This window comes from Oncorhynchus kisutch, linkage group LG11, assembly GCF_002021735.2.
Source record: "Oncorhynchus kisutch isolate 150728-3 linkage group LG11, Okis_V2, whole genome shotgun sequence".
NCBI classification, from domain to species: Eukaryota; Metazoa; Chordata; class Actinopteri; order Salmoniformes; family Salmonidae; genus Oncorhynchus; species Oncorhynchus kisutch.
In genome coordinates, this window is record NC_034184.2 from 11,052,662 (window position 1) to 11,068,811 (window position 16,150).

At 43.5% G+C, this 16,150-nt stretch overlaps 2 protein-coding genes across 4 annotated transcripts; one reads left to right on the forward strand and one right to left on the reverse strand.

Moving 5' to 3' along the window:
• Window positions 1–305: 305 nt before the first annotated feature.
• On the reverse strand, window positions 306–8,640 carry LOC109900045 (cytochrome b-c1 complex subunit 2, mitochondrial-like). Of its 2 annotated transcripts, none has more exons than XM_020495765.2 (14): window positions 8,310–8,640; window positions 7,368–7,448; window positions 6,725–6,874; window positions 6,549–6,613; window positions 6,325–6,381; window positions 4,485–4,609; window positions 4,228–4,325; window positions 3,996–4,053; window positions 3,779–3,874; window positions 3,430–3,629; window positions 3,196–3,276; window positions 2,870–2,943; window positions 2,593–2,746; window positions 306–670 (listed from the first exon to the last, which is right to left on the reverse strand). In XM_020495765.2, the coding sequence occupies exons 1-14, from the start codon at window positions 8,340–8,342 to the stop codon at window positions 587–589; spliced, it is 1,356 nt and encodes a 451-aa protein (XP_020351354.1). In that variant the 5' UTR covers window positions 8,343–8,640; the 3' UTR covers window positions 306–586. The 2 variants fall into 2 exon arrangements, with proteins under 2 accessions (XP_020351354.1, XP_031691116.1); XM_031835256.1 differs by having other exon boundaries at window positions 7,615–8,598.
• LOC109900055 (NHP2-like protein 1) lies at window positions 8,469–15,863 on the forward strand. Of its 2 annotated transcripts, none has more exons than XM_020495779.2 (3): window positions 8,469–8,942; window positions 9,098–9,218; window positions 15,439–15,863. In XM_020495779.2, the coding sequence occupies exons 1-3, from the start codon at window positions 8,940–8,942 to the stop codon at window positions 15,699–15,701; spliced, it is 387 nt and encodes a 128-aa protein (XP_020351368.1). In that variant the 5' UTR covers window positions 8,469–8,939; the 3' UTR covers window positions 15,702–15,863. The 2 variants fall into 2 exon arrangements, with proteins under 2 accessions (XP_020351368.1, XP_020351367.1); XM_020495778.2 differs by having other exon boundaries at window positions 8,596–8,745; window positions 15,439–15,851.
• The last annotated feature ends 287 nt before the right edge of the window (window positions 15,864–16,150 follow it).

Genomic DNA, 16,150 nt, shown 5'->3' on the forward strand with positions numbered 1-16,150 from the left:
CTTTCCCAGAAGAGTGGAGGTTGTTATGGGTGGGGGGCAACTCCATATTATTGCCCATGGTTTTGGAATGAGATGTTCGACGAGCAGGTGTCCACATACTTTTAGTCATGTTGTGTATCTTTTCTCATTGGAAAAAATACATTCGCCACCTGGCTACAATTCACTTGTATTTCCGGGAACAAATAACGTATCAACTATGTTATTTTGTTCAACATGGTCAGACGTAATCAAACACTTTTTCATGAAAGCGACATGAACAGATTAGGAGAAATAGAATTTCACACTATTGGACAATGCATCAAAACTTTTTCATGGATCAAAAGGTTTCATTTATTATCACCTGGTAAGACATTAGGTCTATTTACAAGAGTAAAAAACTACTTATTTCCACCTTTACGGTAGATATTCTTTATTCATTCATTTACATGAGCTATACAGTTCAAGATACACGTAAAAATAGCAACAACTATAAATATTGGCAGTTGGTGTGATTACAACATAACTTCCTCAAAAGAATAATGACGCAATTAGGATAATGACGGTTTCAGTTTGTTTGTTTTGAATGGACAGAGGTCTTTGAAAGGCTTTAGATCTCGTCAACGAAGGGCGTCTTGATGAGGTTTCCACTGGAAGCCATGGACTTCTTGCCTGAAACAAACTTATTTGCAGCCTGAGAGAACAAGGAAAACATATTACATTTAGTAGACATTCTTATCCACAGCGACTTATACATTTTTCATACTTTTTCTGTACTGGTCCCCCGTGGAAATCGAACCAAGAACCTTGGTGTTGCAAGCACCATGCTCTATCAACTGAGCCACACGGGACCATCTAAGCAGAAAAACTAACAAACAAGGAAAACACTCCTAATGTGCTGTACAAGTCGAGAGTGAGCTGCAGCAAAGACTAATATAGAAATACACTGCTCAAAAAAATAAAGGGAACACTTAAACAACACAATGTATCTCCAAGTCAATCACACTTCTGTGAAATCAAACTGTCCACTTAGGAAGCAACACTGATTGACAATAAATTTCACATGCTGTTGTACAAATGGAATAGACAACAGGTGGAAATTACAGGCAGATAGCAAGACACTCCCAATAAAGGAGTGGTTCTGCAGGTGGTGACCACAGACCACTTCCTATCCTTCCTGGCTGATGTTTTGGTCACTTGAATGCTGGCGGTGCTTTCACTCTAGTGGTAGCATGAGATGGAGTCTACAACCCACACAAGTGGCTCAGGTAGTGCAGCTCATCCAGGATGGCACATCAATGCGAGCTGTGGCAAGAAGGTTTGCTGTGTCTGTCAGCGTAGTGTCCAGAGCATGGAGGCACTACCAGGAGACAGGCCAGTACATCAGGAGACGTGGAGGAGGCCGTAGGAGGGCAACAACCCAGCAGCAGGACTGCTACCTCCGCCTTTGTGCAAGGAGGAGCATTGCCAGAGCCCTGCAAAATGACCTCCAGCAGGCCACAAATGTGCATGTGTCTGCTCAAACGGTCAGAAACAGACTCCATGAGGGTGGTATGAGGGCCCGACATCCACAGGTGGGGGTTGTGCTTACAGCCCAACACCGTGCAGGACGTTTGGCATTTGCCAGAGAACACCACGATTGGCAAATTCGCCACTGGCGCCCTGTGCTCTTCACAGATGAAAGCAGGTTCACACTGAGCACGTGACAGAGCCTGGAGACGCCGTGGAGAACGTTCTGCTGCCTGTAACATCCTCCAGCATGACCGGTTTGGCGGTGGGTCAGTCATGGTGTGGGGTGGCATTTCTTTGGGGGGCCGCACAGCCCTCCATGTGCTCGCCAGAGGTAGCCTGACTGCCATTAGGTACCGAGATGAGATCCTCAGACCCCTTGTGAGACCATATGCTGGTGCGGTTGGCCCTTGGTTCCTCCTAATGCAAGACAATGCTAGACCTCATGTGGCTGGAGTTCATGCAAGAGGAAGGCATTGATGCTATGGACTGGCCCGCCCGTTCCCCAGACCTGAATCCAGTTGAGCACATCTGGGACATCATGTCTCGCTCCATCCACCAACGTCACCTTGCACCACAGACTGTCCAGGAGTTGGCGGATACTTTATTCCAGGTGTGGGAGGAGATCCCTCAGGAGACCATCCGCCACCTCATCAGGAGCATGCCCAGGCGTTGTAGGGAGGTCATACAGGCACGTGGAGGCCACACACACACACACACACACACACACACTACTGAGCCCCATTTTGACTTGTTTTAAGGACATTGCATCAGTTGGAGCAGCCTGTAGTGTGGTCTTCCACTTTAATTTTGAGTGTGACTCCAAATCCAGACCCCCATGGGTTGATAAATTTGATTTCCATTGATAATTTTTGTGTGATTTTGTTGTCAGCACATTCAAGTATGTCAAGAAAAAAGTATTTAATAAGAATATTTCATTCATTCAGATCTAGGATGTGTTATTTTAGTGTTCCCTTTATTTTTTTGAGCAGTGTATATGAACTTCCACTTGAATTTTCACTTAGTCATGTATTGATGTCAATTGAACTAAGTGAAAATTAAACTTCAGCGGAAGATAATAATTCGCCCCAAAATGAATAAACTTACGTTGGCGACATCAGTTGCGGAGACGGAGTCGATCTTCTGTGCGATGGCCTCGGGGGAGTGGTAGACGCCTCCGGACAGAGCCTGTGAACCCATTGCGTCTAACAAACCCTCTGAACTCTCCAACGACATCAGGTACTCAGCCTTCAGCTGGGTCCTACAAAAACAGATACACCTTAAGTCAACATCTTCAAAAGTCCCTTCCATTGAAATACTTTCTTGATTTTATCTACTCAAATTCTATATTCAAGTTTCTAAGTCTGTGTGTGTGTTAGCTTACTTGGCACGGGTCAGGTCAGCTTCTGAGACTCCTCCTGTAACAGCCTTCACCTGGCTAATAGCTGCCTTGATCACCTGGATAGGAGGACAGGGATAGGTCAATCGATTAATCAATGGGAGGTCAAAGTTCATCTTCATTATGATCTTTCCTCATCCTAAATTAATGATCTTACATTCCATTCTATGTAAAAGCAACTATCCCTCACAGGGTGCATAGGACTAATTAGTAACGCCTTCAAAAAGCGGTTGTGAAGAGGATCAATTCATCTTTATCAATTCTTATACAATGTACGTTATCAGTGGAAATGTAAGAGACATCATACTCACGTCACCAGCTGCTGCAGACTGGGAGATGGTGTAGACTCCAAACAGGCCAGAGTCAGAGTAGTTGGAATTGAAAGCAGAGGCCTAAAAGGAGGGGACACCAGAGAATGACTGCATGACAGAAATCTATTCTGCACAAAACTCTTCTACCCAAAGACTCCTCCACATACTGCATTCCCCTCTTGTAGAATGCCCAGATATAAAAACACAATCTGATCTGCTGATTATGTCACTCACGTCAAAGGGGTCTGCAGTAGCCTTAGCGACGCCCTGGAAGAGTTTGGAGGTGGGGTTGGAGCCTCTCTTGATGTGTGGCCCCGCCCCTAGGACGTGCTGTAGTACAGAGAAGGCCATTGCCTCGTCTGTGCCCACCGCTGCCCCCTCAGACACCACCACAGAGTGCACCAGGCTGGACCCGTTCTGCACCCGCACCTCGCCTAGAGAGAAAAAAGAAAGGGAGAGAAGCAGGGAGAAACCTCATTAGAATTCAGGAAATTTCCCAGGAAAATGACATTTAATGCATGGGGAGCCAACCCTCTTCTTGCAGATAGTGGTCATCTCAGCCCCTCTGGAATAAGGGTCTTACCACCGCGGTACTGAGCCTTTGTCCCAGCGGTGCCCATCCCACTGCGGATGTTGAGGAACTGCTCTCCCACCTGCTTCAGAACATTGTGTTCCACACCTGAACAGATAGAATTTATATGAAAACACAATTATCATTTTCAAAATGATCTTAACACACATGGCCATCAAGTCATTTGATTAAAAATATGTTTTATTAGAAATACACATTAAAAACTTACCAAGCCCAACCAGAGCCATTCTTGCACTTGTGAAATTGTTCTGGATAAAATTGTGCATCTGGAGAGAAACAGAGGGTTAATGAAAAATTCAACCGTAGTGCTGCACTTCCTGAAGTAGTACAACCCTGCATGTTCATCTGGAGAGGAAGATGAACACTCATAGCATTAGCCCAAAATAATTAATAGTGCTGTACAGTAGAACATGCTAGGACCAGGATGTTGAGTGTCTTACATGGTCAGAATCGACCTGGCTAACCATGTAGTCTGGGCAGTAGAGGGAGTTGGACAGGGCATTCTTGTAAGCAGCTCCATGTAGACCCTCAATCACACCTGAGGAACAGATCCACAATATGCTTCAGCTGCAGTGTGATGGTGACAATTTGCAATCTTTTAACATGTAACATTATACTATTATCCAGAGATATTAACAGAAAGCACATTCAAATAATCACACTGAAACAACCAGTGTGTGTGTGTGTGTGTTCTCACCCATCTGGGGGGTCTGCGCGGCTAGGGCCTTGTCCATCTTGACCCTGGGGGTGAGGTCCGACACCTCCCACGGCCTGAACTCTGGGGCTGTGGTCACATTGATCAGATACTCCATCACCGTGTCACTGCATTAGACAACACAGAAATTACAATGATAGCAATTTATTTTGTATTTTATATTGCGATACTGGTATTGTCACAGCCCTACTATGCGTACACAAACATAGATCTGAATATGGTGAATAAATTGCTGTCATTCTTTGTGTACGCATAGTAGGGCTGTGACAATATCAGTATCGGAATATAAAAGAACAAAAAACACTTTTTGGTCTTTAAAAAAAACTGCTGTATGTAAAATAGTGTGTGATATAGCTGGGAAAATAAATAAATGTGACTCTGGATGACAACAATGATATTTGTTCCCAACATTAGGACTGTTTTCATAAAGAAGTTAAATCCACTTTGTGTTTTGTTTCCCTGCCACGACACTAGGGAGTATCATGATACTGGTATAGTCTCGTGGTCGACCGATTCATCGGAATGGTCGATTAATTAAGGCCGATTTCAAGTTTTCATAACAATCGGAAATCTGTATTTTTGGGCGCCGATTTTTTAAATACCTTTATTTAACTATGCAAGTCAGTTAAGAACACGTCCTTATTTTCAATGATGGCTTAGGAACGGTGGGTTAACTGCCTTGTTCAGGGGCAGAACGACAGATTTTCACCTTGTCAGCTCGGGGGGATCCAATCTTGCAACCTTACAGTTAAATAGTCCAACGCAATAAAGACCTGCCTCTCTCTGGTTGCACTCTGCAAGGAGGCTGCCTGTTACACGAATGCAGTAAGCCAAGGTAAGTTGCTAGCTGGCATTAAACTTTTCTTATAAAAAACAATTAATCATAATCACTAGTTAACTACACATGATTGATGATATTACTAGATATTATCTAGTGTGTCCTGCGTTGCATATAATCTGACTGAGCATACAAGTATCTAAGTATCTGACTGAGCGGTGGTAGGCAGAAGCAGGCATGTAAACATTCATTCAAACAGCACTTTCGTGCGTTTTGCCAGCAGCTCTTCGTTGTGCGTCAAGCATTGCTCTGTTTATGACTTCAAGCCTATCAACTCCCGAGATGAGGCTGGTGTAACCGAAGTGAAATGGCTAGCTAGTTAGCGCACGCTAATAGTGTTTCAAACATCACTCGCTCTGAGCCTTCTAGTAGTTATTCACCTTGCTCTGCATGGGTAACGCTGCTTCGATGGTGGCTGTTGTCGTTGTGTTGCTGGTTCGAGCCCAGGGAGGAGCGAGGAGAGGGACGGAAGCTATACTGTTACACTGGCAATACTAAAGTGCCTATAAGAACATCCAATAGTCAAAGGTCCATGAAATACAAATGGTATAGAGGGAAATAGTCCTATAATTCCTATAATAACTACAACCTAAAACTTCTTACCTGGGAATATTGAAGACTCATGTTAAAAGAAACCACCAGCTTTCATATGTTCTCATGTTCTGAGCAAGCAACTGAAACGTTAGCTTTCTTACATTAGCACATATTGCACTTTTACTTTCTTCTCCAACACTTTGTTTTTGCATTATTTAAACCAAATTATGTTTCATTATTTACTTGAGGCTAAATTGATTTTATTTATGTATTATATTAAGTTAAAATAAGTGTTCATTCAGTATTGTTGTAATTGTCATTACTACCAAATTTAAAAAAATTATTGGTCCTCCAATAAATCGGTATCGGTATTGAAAAATCATAATCGGTCGACCTCTAGTATGGTCCCAGCCATAATAACGAGGGAGGCTTTAAGCAAGCATCACTTACATGTGGTCTCTGAGACAGTCAACCGAGTAGATCATGTTCTCTCTGGATGACGTCACGCTGCATAGAAAACACACAAAGATAAACACTATGTCATCCATGGCAGTGGTACAGTCAGTCAGAAAATATGTTAAGTATCCCAAACAATAGAAAACAAAGATATGTTTAGTTGTCTTTTGGCTCGTGAGGATGTAAACACTCATTCACAGGCTCTGAAGACTACTGACCCTAGACTGCCTCCCACTGCCTCCACACCACGACAGATCCTGAAGGCTGAAGCACCTTTGGTAGTCTAGAAAAGAGAAACAGAGATTGGGATTAACCACATCACTAGTTCCTACACAGGATTGAGTACGTTGAAGCTCCTGTCTACATCATGTTAATGAACCAGAACCAGGCGTACCAGGTTGGCAGCCAGACGGAGCAGGTGGGTGACTCCCTGGTTCTCTGGGGACTCATAGCGACAGCCAGCCTTCACAAACACACCGATCCTGGAACCTGGGGAGTAGTTGTCCAACGAGGCTATCATCAGACCGCTGGGCAGTTTGGTCACCTGCAAGAGAAATATCAGTTAGCATCACACCTTGGTGGTGTTTTATGCATTTAAGATGTCAGAAAATGTTAACAGAGCAGTGTAGTATAACATATTTTAGCTCCAACTTCTGTTATAGCATGTCCACATACAAGGCAACAAATGGGTGGGAAGCAAAGCATCAAATCCCAAACACCTTTTTACCTAGTTTTACTTCAACTATTAAAAATGTAATCAGCATGAAATTTGACTGAGAGTTTGTAACACTAGAGATATTCTATGTGGAATAATATCTCAAAGGAACAAAGGTCTATGTAAACACACAGGAGATAGAGCTGGGCAGAGGACACAATCTCCACCCCCTAAATCACCACATACATGGACGTCCTGGTATGAATGGGCAGCCCCTGTGGAGACCCTGATACCCGACAGAGGCTGAGTCAAAGGCTGCTCTGTTCGGGTGGCTGCATAGAAGCGTCTCTGTGAGGAGAGAGACATGTCAACACCCACTGACCTGCACCTCCTGCGGCTGAAACTTTACGTGCTCCACGGAGACATCCAATTTACGGGCCACCTGGGCTGCGTAAAGCCTTGTCTGTAATGCAGAAAAGATACAAGGTGACTTCATATCCTACTAGGGTGTTATGGTGGGTCTGGACTCTGGATAGAGAGAACCTATGAGATTATTAAGATTCATAGACAGAGAACGATGGTTGAATGCTGGCTGGACAGATGTGGATGGACCTTATGAGGGGGCACACCTGCATAATAATATTCAAATGTTGTATGTTGAATAAGAAGGCACATTCCGTAGGTTCTGTTTCCATTCAAAGGTGCAGCCCTGCCACTAATTTGTTTTGGAGGACTGAGGAGGGTCATGGCAAGTGCTAAATCAAAGAATAGAATTATGCACCATGTTGGAGCAGGATGAAGCTTGAGCAAGGATAAACTTGGCTGTAAGGTTGTAACGTTATGTCCTGATGAATTAACCCAAGACAGTTCGTGCCAGCGATTTGCATTATAGTGCAAGGTCGAGGGCACATGACCATCGTCTATGAACTACATTTGACTTTAGATGGAGAATCAAAAGGCTTGTCGACACATCCAACGTCCGTTATCCTCTGCATGATCTGAGCTTTTGATTGGTCAGACCGATAGACGAATTTGACAACACTTTGACAGCGGGGATAGAGTAGATGTCTTCTTCTTCTAATATAGAACCACAACTTGTAACCCACTGCCAAACGTTGAGGTTGGGTTCATCCAACATCAGCAGGCCATGTATCTAACGGGTCGTGCTAATGTTAGCTGGCGACCGCGCAAGCATGCTAGCTAGTGCCATCATTACACAGCTTGTAGAGCAGGCACCTTTCTCGCCAAACAGGCCATACAATCTCTTAGTACTATCGGAAACCAAAACCCGTCTCCTGAATAGTCAACTATTCAGATTTCTTACCGACAGCTTACTTATTCCCCGAATCCCCTTCATCTCCCCTCTATCCTTCAGCCAGGACGATTAAATATGGCTGACCTAGGAAGTCCTACCCAGAGTTCCCAGCGCGCCACATTTTTCCTCGATTTTTTTGTGCACTAACGAATGCTGTTGATGCACGTCACCACCTACCGTCCAAAGGGACACCGTTTAAAATATAGTAAACAACTTTTTATCTGTTCTGCAGGGTTCTACAATTTCTTTCCCACATTTCGTGAAAATGCACAACATGCTAATTGAATTACATTGAAAATAACTGTGACTACTGGCTGCGGAAACAAAACCAAAGCAAAAAGAAGAACATGGGCGGGACAATTTGGGCTCAAACAACGCATTTCCTGTCCAGTTCAGCGAGCAGAGCCCTCGTATACGAATGCGTTCCACACTCAATCTCACACAGGTGATGTTACCGCTCTGCTATTATTATTACAAAGTAGTTGCATGTAGAAGTTCCTCGAGCTTTTGAGAACACAAACGGTCGTATCAACAGAAATAATTATTTTTGGATTTACCGAAACCTCAATCGCAGGCGATTATAGTCCTCCGTGAAGCGTTCGCCGAGAGGACAAATATCAGAAATAAACACAAGTAATCATGGTGAGTGTTTGAATAAACTGCTTCGGTTAGATTTGCTAGCTAACTAACGGTAGCTGGATACCGCTAGTATCGTAGCTAGTTAATTGATAAGGATAGCGTTGTTTCGTTCTCTGCCAGTCAGTTTCCACATCTAACTGTTTTGTGTTTCTTTTCAGACTGAAGCTGAAGTGAATCCCAAGGCCTACCCCCTGGCCGACGCCACACTGTCCAAAACCATCCTGGACCTCGTTCAGCAAGCCTCCAACTACAAACAGTTGAGGAAAGGGGCCAATGAGGGTAAGGGAATATGACACAATTTATTTTATTTTATTATTTTTTAAACCTTTATTTAACTAAGCAAGTCAGTTAAGAACAAATTCTTATTTTCAATGACAGCCTAGGAACAGTGGTTTAACTGCCTGTTCAGGGGCAGAACGACAGATTTGTACCTTGTCAGCTCGGGGATTTGAACTTGCAACCTTTCGGTTACTAGTCCAACGCTCTAACCACTGCCGCCCCAATGAGTAATAGCAAATTGGTAATATATCGATAATAAATGTACCCTATCCTTTCTGCGAGAAGCATTACACTAGCGTCCAAGACATCTGGCTATATGGTACAGGCAAGCTGGTCTCATAGACTGGACGTAACACAGTACACGAAAATATGTATATGTTACGTTTAGTATGGTTATGTAAGACCCGTTACTTAAGGCAACATTTGAAAGGAGGGTGGATGGGTGGGCACAACATGAAAGTCCATCTAGTTTTACCTTACATTATTTGGAGTTTTACATTGTTATGGATTACTGCATTGTTGTGTTTAGAACTTGCATGAAAGGCATGCCACTGTACTTGTACATGTGACATTTGAAACAACCCAAAGGTTGTGCGTTTGAATTGCATCGCTGACAACTTTAGGTATTTAGTAACTACTTTGTAGCTGCTTGGCAACTACTTACTACCATTTTAGACCTTTGCAACTACTTAGCTTGATGGCTACCCCAAACCTAGCCCTTGATCATGTCTCTAGGGGAGAGTTTTGTTAATAGCCATGACGCTCAGGTCTGAACATTAACACGCATCACTTGTGGGATGGTTTTGGAAGCATAAGGACCTTATCTTTCATATTGTCTGAAAAATAAAATGATAACATTTTCCCAAGATGGCATAGCAGTCAGACGTCCTCGTCTTGTCTTGTCCCGTGTGTATATATATATATTTACATATTTTCTTCTGATATCTTTTTTAGATATTTTTTTCCCAAAAATCTCAACTTCAAAACACTCCTGCAACCCGCCTCATCAATTTAAAAAAACAAACAAGTATTATTCACCTCAAATCTGAAATCCACAATAGAAGTTGGCCAGTTTACTGGCTAACCTTAGTATTCAGCTAACCACTGTTCGTTGTTATTAGCTATCATTTAGCTCAAAAAGCTTTCACCAGTTTTGTACAGTGCGACTCAAACCAGAGCATACCGGACCTATTTTCTCTCCATATCCCCGGATTTCTACTGCAAGCTCTGGACATTTACACCTGGATCTTGCAGCTTGCAGGTCCCCTCTACTACACAGAACCCCACTAATCTACCGACAGAAACGCACGAGGTGACTAAAAACAGACCTCCATCCTCTGCCAGCTTGCTACCGATGGCCCGGCTAGCTGTCTGAATCGCCGTGACCCCAACCAACCTCACTACTCACTGGACCCTTATGATCACTCGGCTATGCATGCCTCTCCTTGATGTCAATATGCCTTGTCCATTGCTGTTCTGGTTAGTGTTTATTGGCTTATTTCACTGTAGAGCCTCTAGCCCTGCTCATTATACCTTATCCAGCCTTTCAGTTCCACCACCCACACATGCAATGACATCATCTTGTTTCAATGATGTTTCTAGAGACAATATCTCTCTCATCATCACTCAATGCCTCTACTGTATTTACATCATACCATACCTTTGTCTGTACATTATACCTTGAAGCTATTTTATCGCCCCCAGAAACCTCCTTTTCCTCTCTGTTCCGGACATCCTCGACGACCAATTCTCATAGCTTTTAGCCGTACCCTTATCCTACTCCTCTGGTGATGTAGAGGTGAATCCAGGCCCTGCAGTGCCTAACTCCACTATTCCCCAAGCGCTCTCTTTTAATGACTTCTGTAACTGTAATAGCCTTGGCTTCATGCATGTTAACATTAGAAACCTCCTCCCTAAGTTTGTTTTATTCACTGCTTTAGCACACTGCCAACCCGGATGTCCTAGCTGCGTCTGAATCCTGGCTTAGGAAGACCACCAAACACTCTGAAATCTCCATCCCTAACTACAACATTTTCAGACAAGATAGAACTGCCAAAGGGGGCGGTGTTAGCCTGCAGAGTTCTGTCCTAATATCCAGGTCGGTACCCAAACAATTTGAACTTCTACTTTTAAAAATCTAACTCTATAAAAACAAGTCTCTCACCGTTGCCGCCTGCTATAGACCACCCTCTGCCCCCAGCTGTGCTCTGGACACCATATGTGAACTGATTGCCCCCCCATCCATCTTCAGAGCTCGTGCTGCTAGTTGACCTAAACTGGAACATGCTTAACACCCCAGCCATCCTACAATCTAAGCTTGATGCCCTCAATCTCACACAAATGATCAATGAACCTACCAGGTACCACGCCAAAGCCCTAAACACGGGCACCCTCATAGATATCATCCTAACCAACTTGCCCTCTAAATACACCTTTGCTGTTTTCAACCAAGATCTCAGCGATGACTGCCTCATTGCCTGCATCCGTAATAGATCAGCGGTCAAACGACCTCCACTCATCACTGTCAAACGCTCCATGAAAGGCCTTTCTAATCGACCTGGCCCGGGTATCCTGGAAGGATATTGACCTCATCCCGTCAGTAGAGGATGCCTGGTTATTTTTTTTAAATGGCTTCCTCACCATCTTAAATAAGCATGCCCCATTCAAGAAATGTATAACCAGGAACAGATATGGCCCTTGGTTCTATCCAGACATGACTGCCCTTAACCAACACAAAAACATCCTATGGCGTTCTGCATTAGCATCAAACAGCCCCCGTGATACGCAACTTTTCAGGGAAGTTAAAACCAATATACACAGGCAGTTAGAAAAGCCAAGGCTAGCTTTTTCAATCAGAAATTTGCTTCCTGCAACACAAACTCAAAGTTCTGGGACATTGTAAAGTCCATGGAGAATAAGAACACCTCCCAGCTGCCCACTGCACTGAGGATAGGAAACTCTGTCACCACCAATAAATCCACTATAATTGAGAATTTGAAGAAGCATTTCCACCTGGCTACCCCTACCCCGGTCAACAGCACTGTACCCACTCACAGCAACTAGACCAAGCCTTCCCCATTCTCCTTCTCCCAAATCCAGTCAGCTGATGTTCTAAAATCTGCACCCCTACAAATTAGCCGGGCTAGACAATCTGGACCCTCTCTTTCTAAAATGATCTGCCGAAATTGTTGCAACCCCTATTACTAGCCTGTTCAGCCTCTCACCTCAGCCACGCTCAAGGTCCTAAACGATATCTTAACCACCATTGATAAGAAACAATACTGTGCAGCCGTATTCATTGACCTGGCCAAGGCTTTTGACTCTGTCAATCACCACATCCTCATCGGCAGACTCGACAGTCTTGGTTTCTCAAATGATTGCCTCGCCTGGTTCACCAACTACTTCTCTGATAGAGTTCAGTGTGTCAAATCAGAGGGCCTGTTGTCCGGGCCTCTGGCAGTCTCTATGGGGGTGCCACAGGATTCAATTCTTGGACCGACTCTCTTCTCTGTAAACATCAATGATGTCGCTCTTGCTTCTGGTGAGTCTCTGATCCACCTCTGCACAGACGACACCATTCTGTATACTTCTGGCCCTTCTTTGGACACTGTGTTAACAACCCTCCAGATGAGCTTCAATGCCATACAACTCCATGGCCTCCAACTGCTCTTAAATACAAGTAAAACCAAATGCATGCTCTAAAACCGATTGCTGCCTGCACCTGCCCGCCTGTCCAGCATCACTACTCTGGACGGTTCTGACTTAGAATATGTGGATAACTACAAATACCTAGGTGTCTGGTTCGACTGTTAACGCTCATTCTAGACTCACATCACCAATCCAAAGTTAAATCTAGAATTGGCTTCCTATTTTGCAACAAAGCATCCTTCACCCGTGCTGCCAAACACCCTTGTAAAACTGACCATTCTACCGATCCTCGACTTTGGCGATGACATTTACAAAATAGCCTCCAATACCCTACTCAATAAATTGGATGCAGTCTATCACAGTGCCATCTGTTTTGTCACAAGTCCCACATACTACCCACCACTGCGACCTGTACGCTTTCGTTGGCTGGCCCTCGCTTCATACTCGTCGCCAAACCCACTGGCTCCAGGTAATCTACAAGACCCTGCTAGGTAAAGTCCCCCCTTATCTCAGCTCGCTGGTCACCATAGCAGCACCCACCTGTAGCACGCACTCCAGCAGGTATATCTCTCTGGTCACCCCCAAAACCAATTCTTCCTTTGGCCGCCTCTCCTTCCAGTTCTCTGCTGCCAATGACTGGAACGAACCACAAAAATCTCTGAAACTGGAAACACTTATCTCCCTCACTAGCTTTAAGCACCAGCTGTCAGAGCAGCTCACAGATTACTGCACCTGTACATAGCCCATCTATAATTTAGCCCAAACAACTACCTCTCCCCATACTGTATTTATTTATTTTGCTCCTTTGCACCCCATTATTCCCCTCTCTACCTTGCACATTCTTCCACTGCAAATCTACCATTCCAGTGTTTTACTTGCTATATTGTATTTACTTCACCACCATGGCCTTTCTTTTTTGCCTTTACCTCCCTTATCTCACCTCATTTTATCACATTGTATATAGACTTATTTTTCTGTATGTTTGTTTGTTCTACTCCATGTGTAACTCTGTTGTTGTATGTGTCAAACTGCTTTGCTTTATCTTGGCCAGGTCGCAATTGTAAATGAGAACTTGTTCTCAACTTGCCTACCTGCTTAAATAAAGGTAAAATAAATGAATGCACACCTTTTTAAAGGGTTAGAGTTCCCACTCTGCCATATTTCAATTGTATATATTTTATTTAACCTTTTAATTAGGCAAGTCAGTTAAGAACAAATTCTTATTTAAATTGAAGGCATAGGAACAGTGGTTTAACTGCCTTGTTCAGCTCGGGGATTCGATCTGGCAACATTTTGGTTACTGGCCCAATGCTCTAACCACTAGGCTACGTGCCGCCACTAGGCTATGTTGCAGCACTTGTTTACGGAAAACAGACAGCACCTAGTCGACTACCTAGGCTAATTAGCTATCTGTGTCTCCGAACACCAGTGTAAATGGAAGATGGACAACTTTTTTTTGGGGGGGGGACACAACAACACAAACATGTTGTCACTGAAAAATACTGTCGGCTGCAACTGTTAAAACAGTGTACAGTAATTATGTATTTCGCATTTGTGAAATTATTTTGATGTGATATGAAAGAGGGATGTATATTTCTAGAACCGTACAGTAATTGAGAACAGATTAACGTTTAGATGGAGTATTTGGCTGTTTTGGCTTCCAGAGCCAATTCGCCCTTTAAACTGAAAATGTAAGATCCTTGGACTAAAAGCTTCCGCATGCTTCGGTTCAGCTGGCACCTAGGCCAACTCTGTTATGTGAACCGAACGAGTGTGCTTGCATTTATTCAACTTTCGCTTAAACTGAGTGACAATGGTACTGTTTGTCCATCTTGAGATGTCTTAGCCAGTATACACTTCCTCAAAATGGAATTAATCGAACTCAAATCTTTCATTCATTTTGATTTTTTTTGCAGAGATCTTGGTCATGTAATTTGACATCAAACTAAGGTGTTTGGTGCAGTATTTCTCAAGCTAGACTTGTTTATATGCTAATTTTATATCGCTAAATAACATCACTTCATTGACGAATCCCTACTGTTGACCAGTCACCGACGACTGGGTATAGAATTCCAAACTGCTTGCTGGAAGCCTATAGAAACAAATATTATGAAATATTGTCAAATATGCACAAACTGTTTTGAACTGTTTCAGATGGGAAGGCCTTAAGGATTACCGTGCTCTCCTTTAGTCCAATACTGGGTTAACTCCTAGCCTTAACCATAACATTTACCCTTAGCCTGGCTAATGTTAGCCACAATTAATTGGAATTTGTAACATATATTAAGAATTTGCAATGCATATCGTATGAAATGGATGGACATCCACAAATTAATACATACGATACCAATGTAACATATCAAACTAATTTAAGTGTCCCAGATTTGTTTACTATGTTACGTCTACCCCTGAATGGAGGTTGTGTGCTTGGTCTCAGACCACTGATTAGATGTTTCAAATCCTGCTCCGATTACGACCGTAATCACTACACGTTATCTATGGGGGTCTCATTCTGCACTATTAATCTATCAGACATGTCATTAATCCTTGAATCTTGTCTACCCTCTTCCAGCCACCAAGACATTGAACCGTGGTATCTCCGAGTTCATTGTGATGGCTGCTGATGCTGAGCCACTGGAGATCATCCTCCACCTGCCACTGCTCTGCGAGGACAAGAATGTCCCCTACGTGTTTGTGCGATCCAAGCAGGCCCTGGGGCGCGCCTGTGGGGTCTCCCGCCCGGTCATCGCCACCTCGGTCACCATCAAGGAGGGTTCTCAGCTGAAGCCCCAGATCCAGTCTACCCAGATGGCCATTGAGAGACTGCTGGTCTGATCTGGTTACTTATCTGCTCTGTTTGTATTGGATAGTCTGAGAGACTATATCAGGGAGATGGATTATGTTTTGTCTTTGGAAGAGACATTTTGTGTACATGTATCTATTTTACTTTTGTCAGGGACATGCAAATAAAATTATTAATGTCCATGTGCTATGTCATTCATTCTTGTTTTGTGATAAAACATAAACATGAGTTTCTTTTGCTTAATGTGTTCTTCCATTGTCAGACTAGTACAGTATAATACTGTATGCAAGAGAATGGTTCAGAACCAGTTTACAGTGAGATTATCACTGACGTGAGAATCCAAAAGCTAAATGTAAACTGTCTGCACCCTTGTTGAGCAAATGTTTTGGCCACTGTGGCTGGGCCACTTGTTATACAGCACGGCGGTTTAAGGATTGTTACGTTGCTTTGAAGTAGCATGGGAAGTTTTCCAAATGGGACA